This window comes from Salvelinus namaycush, chromosome 12 (genome assembly GCF_016432855.1).
Source record: "Salvelinus namaycush isolate Seneca chromosome 12, SaNama_1.0, whole genome shotgun sequence".
In the NCBI taxonomy this organism is placed as follows: Eukaryota; Metazoa; Chordata; class Actinopteri; order Salmoniformes; family Salmonidae; genus Salvelinus; species Salvelinus namaycush.
This window is the reverse complement of record NC_052318.1, coordinates 22,556,519-22,565,533: the sequence shown is the minus strand read 5'-3', so window position 1 is coordinate 22,565,533 and position 9,015 is coordinate 22,556,519. Positions and strand designations below refer to the sequence as shown.

General features: G+C 43.4%; 1 protein-coding gene across 1 annotated transcript; it reads right to left on the bottom strand.

Annotated features, from left to right (window-relative positions):
* Positions 1-3,105: 3,105 nt before the first annotated feature.
* rhbdd2 (rhomboid domain containing 2) lies at positions 3,106-7,691 on the bottom strand. The gene is made up of 4 exons (XM_039005323.1): positions 7,192-7,691; positions 6,572-6,976; positions 6,207-6,354; positions 3,106-5,986 (listed from the first exon to the last, which is right to left on the bottom strand). The coding sequence occupies exons 1-4, from the start codon at positions 7,376-7,378 to the stop codon at positions 5,497-5,499; spliced, it is 1,230 nt and encodes a 409-aa protein (XP_038861251.1). The 5' UTR covers positions 7,379-7,691; the 3' UTR covers positions 3,106-5,496.
* Positions 7,692-9,015: the final 1,324 nt, after the last annotated feature.

The window sequence follows — 9,015 nt, the reverse complement described above, 5'->3', positions numbered from 1 at the left end:
TAAACCAAAAGCTTATTTCTCTCAAATGTTGTTCAGAAATTTGTTTACATCACTGTTAGTGAACATTTCTCGTTTGCCAAGATAATCAAAAAGCTTAATAAACAGCATGGTCATTACACAGGTGCACCTTGTGCTGGGGACAATAAAAGGCCACTCTAAAATGTGCAGTTTTGTAACACAACGCCACCACAGATGTCTCATCTTTTGAGGGAGCGTGCAATTGGCATGCTGACTGCAGGAATGTCCACCAGAACTGTTGCCAGAGAATTGAATGTTAATTTCTCTACCATAAGCCACCTCCAACGTCGTTTTAGATAATTCCAACCGGCCTCATAACCGCAGACCATGTGTAACCACGCCAGCCCAGGACCTCCACATCCGGCTCCTTCACCTGCAGGATCGTTTGAGACCAACCACCCGGACAGCTGATGAAACTGTGGGTTTATACAACCAAAGAATTTCTGTACAAACTGTCAGAAACCATCTCAGGGAAGCTCATCTGCGCGCTCGTCGTCCTCACCAGGGTCTTGACTTGACTGCAGTTCGGCGCCGTAACCGACTTCAGTGGGAAAATGCTCACCTTCGATGACAACTGGCATGCTGGAGAAGTGTGCTCTGCACGGATTAATCCCGGGTTTCAACTGTACCGGGCAGATGGCAGACAGCGTGTATGGGGTGGGGTTATGGTATGGACAGGCAGGCATAAGCCTCTGACAACGAACACAATTGCATTATATCGATGGCAATTTGAATGCACAGAGATACCGTGATGAGGTCCTGAGGCCCATTGTCCTGCCATGTTTCAGCATGATAATGCATGGCCCCATGTCACATGGATCGGTACACATTTCGGTACACAAAGCTGAAAATGTCCCAGTTATTCGATGGCCTGCATACTCACCAGACATGTCACCTATTGAGCAGGCTTGGGATGATCTGGATTGACATGTACGACAGTTTGTTCCAGTTTCTGCCAATATCCAGCAACTTCGCACAGCCATTGAAGAAGAGTGGGACAACATTCCACAGGCCACAATCAACAGCCTGATCAACTCTATGTGAAGGAGATGTCACGCTGCATGATGCAAATGGTGGTCACACCAGATACTGACTGGTTTTCTGATCCACGCCCCTACTTTTTTTTAAAGGTATCTATGACCAACAGACACACATCTGTACTCCTAGTCATGTGAAATCCATAGATTAGGGCCTAATTCATTTATTTAAATTGAATGATTTCCTTATGAACTGTAACTCAGTAAAATCTTTGAAATTGTTGCATGTTGCGTTCATATTTTTGTTCAGTGTACATTTGGTCCATGCGCTCCTTTTAAGGTTATGGACATTTTTGGAATAAACCAATTCGTTTTTTTAATAAAATAGAGTGCAGACCTTCACTGTTTCCCATCAGATTAGAAAAGTTGGAGATATTATACATTGAATGTTACACATTGTTTTTGTAAGTGTAACTAGGCGTAAACAGAGGTGATTATGATATGAAATATTGCCTCTGGATGTTTATCCTGCTGTGAAGTACCCACAAGGTGAAAAAATAAACATATATACACTGCTCAAAAAAATTAAGGGAACACTTAAACAACACAATGTAACTCCAAGTCAATCACACTTCTGTGAAATCAAACTGTCCACTTAGGAAGCAACACTGATTGACAATAAATGTCACATGCTGTTGTGCAAATGGAATAGACAAAAGGTGGAAATTATAGGCAATTAGCAAGACACCCCCAATAAAGGAATGGTTCTGCAGGTGGTGACCACAGACCACTTCTCAGTTCCTATGCTTCCTGGCTGATGTTTTGGTCACGTTTGAATGCTGGCGGTGCTTTCACTCTAGTGGTAGCATGAGACGGAGTCTACAACCCACACAAGTGGCTCAGGTAGTGCAGTTCATCCAGGATGGCACATCAATGCGAGCTGTGGCAAAAAGGTTTGCTGTGTCTGTCAGCGTAGTGTCCAGAGCATGGAGGCGCTACCAGGATACAGGCCAGTACATCAGGAGACGTGGAGGAGGCCGTAGGAGGGCAACAACCCAGCAGCAGGACCGCTACCTCCGCCTTTGTGCAAGGAGGTGCACTGCCAGAGCCCTGCAAAATGACCTCCAGCAGGCCACAAATGTGCATGTGTCTGCTCAAACGGTCAGAAACAGACTCCATGAGGGTGGTATGAGGGCCCGACGTCCACAGGTGGGGGTTGTGCTTACAGCCCAACACCGTGCAGGACGTTTGGCATTTGCCAGAGAACACCAAGATTGGCAAATTCGCCACTGGTGCCCTGTGCTCTTCACAGATGAAAGCAGGTTCACACTGAGCACATGAGCACATGTGACAGACGTGACAGAGTCTGGAGACGCCGTGGAGAACGTTCTGCTGCCTGCAACATCCTCCAGCATGACCGGTTTGGCGGTGGGTCAGTCATGGTGTGGGGTGGCATTTCTTTGTGGGGCCGCACAGCCCTCCATGTGCTCGCCAGAGGTAGCCTGACTGCCATTAGGTACCGAGATGAGATCCTCAGAGCCCTTGTGAGACCATATGCTGACACATGCACATTTGTGGCCTGCTGGAGGTCATTTTGCAGGGCTCTGGCAGTGCACCTCCTTGCACAAAGGCGGAGGTAGCGGTCCTGCTGCTGGGTTGTTGCCCTCCTACGGCCTCCTCCATGTCTCCTGATGTACTGGCCTGTATCCTGGTAGCGCCTCCATGCCATGGACACTACGCTGACAGACACAGCAAACCTTTTTGCCACAGCTCGCATTGATGTGCCATCCTGGATGAACTGCACTACCTGAGCCACTTGTGTGGGTTGTAGACTCCGTCTCATGCTACCACTAGAGTGAAAGCACCGCCAGCATTCAAAAGTGACCAAAACATCAGCCAGGAAGCATAGGAACTGAGAAGTGGTCTGTGGTCACCACCTGCAGAACCATTCCTTTATTGGGGGTGTCTTGCTAATTGCCTATAATTTCCACCTTTTGTCTATTCCATTTGCACAACAGCATGTGAAATTTATTGTCAATCAGTGTTGCTTCCTAAGTGGACAGTTTGATTTCACAGAAGTGTGATTGACTTGGAGTTACATTGTGTTGTTTAAGTGTTCCCTTTATTTTTTTGAGCAGTGTATATATATATATATATTGTCAATTAACTTATCTGAAATGTCTAAGGCATTGAAAGCATTCTATATTTGCCGTCTTTAAATGTATTTACAAGTTCAACATGGCTGCCTATTCAGATGCACGAAGGTTGTGTAAATACAGAGAGCAGTGCAAGATTAGTCAAATATGCATACTAGTAGCATATTCATATTGTACCATGTACTGTACAATTCATACATTTAAATTGCAGTAACTGTTTAGTCTGAGCTTTGTTCTTCATCGGTTCATTACAGAAAAGGTCTTAGATTAAATGGTGGTTTACTGTAAAAAATGCCCAGGTGTTTTTTTTCTCATCCTCCGACTGTAAGGCTTAGTACCTACTAGTTATGTTTAGCTGGACACTACCTCGGCATTTAGGCAATGCAAAATGTGTTGTATGGTATGTGCACTTGCAGTCAACATGAATACATCTATTAATTGTCATTTATGTGTGTTCTGATAATCACTAATTCTGTAAGAACTTTATCTAGTTTTATTTTATTATGCTGATGGTTGAAAGCCTAAATACAAATGTTCAGCAGTCTATCATTTTGTGTTTCTTTTAATAGAAAAACCCCTCAACTATTCTAGTGATACATAATCAAATATGGCATGGTACATGTCATTTAAATAAGAAATGTGCCTTTTTACATTTTTCTCTTGCATTACTGATATTGTATAATGTGTTACATGACTCTTACCACTTGATCCAGTTTTATATGCAAAATATATATTTGTATATGAACAGTATAAGTTTAAAGAATGCATTTGTAAAGAAATAATAAATGGAGATCATTGATTTGCTTTATTTAGTCTTGGTTGTCATTTATGGCTTCTCTTTCCTGTGCACGACTAGTTCATTTTTCAAAGATATCATAATCTGCCCTTGTAGCCCACTCTCTGGATCATCTCACCCACTTGTCACCTGCCTCTGAAGCGACAGTCATTTTGAACGATCCATTGCAAAACAAACTGCATGTAATGGATCTAATTTAGTGCTGAGTGGATGCTATTTTAATTTAAGTACAATGAACAAAAGTATAAATGCAACAATTTCAAAGATTTTACTGGAGTTACAGTTCATATAAGAAAATCAGTAATTTGAAATAAATTCATTAGGCCCTAATCTATGGACTTCACGTGACTGGGAAAACAGATATGCATCTGTTGGTCATAGATACCTTAAAAGAAAGGTAGGTGCGTGGACCAGATAACCAGTCAGTATCTGGTGTGACCACCATTTGCCAAAAGCAGCACGACGCATCTCCTTCGCAGAGTTGATCAGGCTGTTGATTGTGGCCTGTGGAATGTTGTCCCACTCCTCTTCAACGGCTGTGCAAATTTGCTGTTTGTTGTCCGTAGCTTATGCCTGCCCATACCAGAACCCCACTGCCACCATTAGGCACTCTGCTCACAACCTTCACATCAGCAAACCGCTCACCCACACACTTAAACTTTGTCCTCAGAGGCAATTAATTTTGCAGTCATAAATCTGCCCGGTACAGTTGAAACCAGGATTCAACCATGAAGAGCACACTTCTCCAGCATGCCAGTGGCCATAGACGGTGAGCATTTGTCCACTGAGTTCAGTTACGACACCGAATGCAGTCAGGTCAAGACCCTGGTGAGGATGACGAGCAACCAGATGACCTTCCCTGGGATGGTTTCTGGCAGTTTGTGCAGAAATTATTTGGTTGTGCAAACTCACAGTTTCATCAGGTGGCTGTCAGACAATCCCGCAGGTGAAGAAGCTGGCTGTGGAGGTCCTGGGCTGGCGTGGTTACACGTGGTCTGCGGATGTGAGGCCGGTTGGACGTACTGCCAAATTCTCTAAAACGACGTCGGATTCGGCTTACGGTAGAGAAATTAACTTTAAAATAATAAAACACAAAGTACAAAACACACAAGCCAAAAGGAGGTCTTACAATCAACTCACAATCAAAGCCTTCTTGCATTGATTTGACCTTGAACATTCAGAGCCTGCTTGTGTATTCAAACCAAAAACATCAGTGAAGAAAAAGTGGACCTTCAAGTACTGCCTCAAACCACTTGCCCAAGCATATTACATCTCAATGTATAACATGAGACAGAAAACACATTGAATGACAACTATGGGCTCGATTAAATCTGTATCGCAGAAGTTCAGAGATATAGCGGCTTATAACCACACTGACATCATGTTTTTTTTTTTATGTTATTAGTTATACCATGAGTTGACGTTTTTACAAGGATTTTTTACAAGGAATAGCACACTTGAAATGTAAAGGTAATTTCCGGTCTTCGATAACATTGCCCATAAATTTCAATTGAGCTATAGCGAGTTTTGGTGTTACTGATTGAAGTCATCAATCTGTCAGTGAAGACACAGGTGCTCCTGGATGAACCGTCACAGATTCTGGCAGTGACTCCGGCATGTTTGCTGTGAAACTCTGGGGGGCACTGACAGACACAGACAGTGGACTGAGGTGGGAATGTTGAGAATATGGATGTTGAGCCACTGGAGCACAGTGACTGCTGGTTTGAGAGGCAGATGCATGCTCATGACTGAGTCCATGGCCGAAGCTGTGTTCGTGACTATGTCCATGACCTTGGCTGTGGCTGCAGCTGTATCCATGTTTGTGACCATGTCCGTGACTTGGCCCAAAGCTATGCTTGATGCCATATCCATGGTTGTGTCCGTAATAACCTGAGAGCTGAACAGGGCTCCCCTGTGTATAGTAGGAGTGGGCCCAGCCTTCAAATGTCTTTGGTGTGGTCTCGGTAGCCTGTAGGTTGGAGGTAGAGGACACTGGAGCGTAGGCTTGGACTGGGTAGGAGCCTGGGGTTGGAATTATTCTGCAATCAATGAGAACGTGGACAGATTTCAGAGAGCTTATCTATACCAGTGATTCTCTATCTAATCATGGGGGACCACTAGGTTCTTATTGTACAGTATTCAATTACAGCTGAGGATCATCTATTATAACTGCACCTCATTATACTGTAGTACATCATGTGCTCTGGCTTGCACACAGCAATTGTTATTTAATGGGTCTGGTGCTTTCTCAGTACTCACGGTGGGTGGACCGTCTTCCTTCTCGCCTCTATTGATGCAGGGACATACAGGACACCAATGTTCCTCAGCAGCCTGAAAGGCATCTTCTTGTCCAGCACTGATGCCCTGGCATCGGACATGTCCAGAAGTGAGAGCCAGCCCTTTCCGTCTGTTTCACCAGTGCAAGTTAAGGAGAATGTGTGAAGCAGTGATGCAAGATTTTTCTAAACAAACATGCCATAATGTTTAGCAGCAGGACTCATATACAACACCTATAACCTAATACCACTTAACTACACTACTAAGCACACTTATAAAGTTGTGACGTACTGCAGAGGAGCGTATCACATTTATTTTGAACCGCAATGAGGTTGGAGTAAGGATACAGATCCCCCCTGCGATGATGGCGATGACATTACAAAGGAACACAGTGTGTGGGACCAAAAGTGTTATGATGAACAGAAACAGCCAGGGCAGGGCTAACATGGGTACAGTGACCCCGAAAAGAAAGCCCTTAACCATACGGGAGTGCACTGTGGCCATACACATAAGGGAGAGGGATACTGGAATGAACCCCTCCACCTGGTTCTGGGCAGATGCACCAAACAGTAGCAGACCCAGTATGCTGTACAACACCCCTGTGCTGATAGAGAGCAGCAGAAACATGAAGAGGAACCGAACAGTGCCCACACTCTTCTCAATGCCACCACAGAGAGGCCCCAGAACCCCAATACTGAGGAGTAGCTGGGTCACTGTCTTGTGGTGGAAGGAGTATGTGATGAGCTTGTGCACTGCAAAGGAAGAGGAAAGGATTAAAACATAAATGATAGGGTTGACAGATATAAACATGCCGTGATGTGTTGTAACTTGCTGCTATAGTCTACTGGCACCGTCTGTTACATTAGCTATACGTTTTAGCACGCTAGCTAACGTTACAACACTCCCATTCAAAGTAGCTACCGAGCATATGATTGTTGATTCACTCAACCCCTCCGAGCTAACTTACCATGACCATTGCCAAAAACTGTCATTCCAAGACTGAAGACATCCTCTGATAAACCGAAAAATGTAGTGACAATAAACAAAACAAATGATACTATAATGACAGAAACAATCCCACTCGTGAGCCTGAACTCAGGAGTAAAACTCTTGAACCTCTGAATCATACCTTTTAAAACTATGCAGGAGATCATTTTGATGCCCGGTGCATATTTTTCAAACTAGTACTTGGATAATCAATCAACTTTTTATGCAAAATTGCAGTACACTTTAGCCAGAGGGTAGCTAGCTAGCTAACTAGAGGTTCCCACTAGATAACACAGCCACAAAGTAAAAATGGATATATCGTAAAAATTAATGGGGAAAAAGAAGCTTGTTGGTCTTAATTTAAGGTTGGGGCATTAAATTAGCAGTTTGGTTAGGTTTAAAATCCGATTTTAAGAAGATTAATTGTAGAAATATGCGAACAAGCTTGTTCAGCCAAAACAAATGTACTTCCGCATTTCAATTATCACAACCTCAAAGTTGCTCAACTGTTGCACCCATCATAAACTACAGCATTTGAAGACACTGCCACCTGCTGACATGTGCCTCAAATGTGATTATCAAAGAGTCCTCAACAGACATTTGAGTTAGATAGCTACATAGATTTGATTTGACAGTTATAATTTACAACAAGGGGGGAGATGCCACCAGTCCGGTCCCATTTACGCCTTTCTCGTGACGTATTATGCGCGGCCATTAAACGGTGACCTATTGTTATGTAACCAAGCATCAATTCGCGACATAAACTGTGTTCCGCTTTGATATCATCAGTACAATCTCTTTCTTCAATCAGGTTGTTTCAGGTAATATTTTGCCGCATAGTCTGCCCTCGCTGAAGTCTGTGCAGAGAATACTACAGTACGATTGTAAACGGTTGGTTGGACTCTTTCGCACAGCACAAGGTCATTTGGAGTTTAGAACGTCTGGTAGACTCTTACATTCTTTGGAGAAGTCCCAAATGGCACCCTGTAGTGTACTACTTTTGACCTGTTCCCAGTGGGCTCAGGTCAAAATAAGTGCACTATATGGGCACAAGTCAAAGTAAATGCACTATATAGGGAATGGCGTGCCATTTGTCTGTGTGTGTGTGTTTGTTAGGATATGTTTTGTGCCAATCAATTGATGAAAATGTATCCCTCAGAAAGCAAGATGGATTGTAGTGATGAGAGAATCAAAAGAGCTTTAAGGCGCCGCCCTTATGTGGTAAATACCAATTTATTTAATTTGTGTTCTGTCTTTGTTATCCCATTTTAAATTGAGTGTTGTGTTGACAGTTGAATCCAGTGAGGGTGAACACCCCTGATTCTGTGATGTGACCAACCGGTAAGGTGCACAGAAGACCAAGGCCTGTAAGTCAAATGCGGCCTGAAAACAATTACACATAAACATTACTTATGCTCCATGTACAAACTGCAGTTATCCCCCCCATCTAAACTCATTTGAAATTGAATGCTGTCTTGACAGTCTACTTCAGCGCAGACCCCTCAGATCCACAAAAGGCCTGTAAGTCACATTCAAATCAACCACATAACAGTAGCTACTTAAATGATTTATTGATAGCTACATCATTTATTTCCAAGTTATTTCCAAGGCCAAAATGAGCAAAAGAGTGTTACATTTTTTCTTTACTGTTCACAGCCAATCATTGAGAGCTGTGGGCAGGAACAGACATCTGGGGATGGACGGGACATCAATCCAGAGCCTCTCAGCCAGGTCAGACATCTCTGCTGTTCCCATAGAGACACAACAGATAGATCAATCTGTTGATTCTTATGGCCATTTTGGT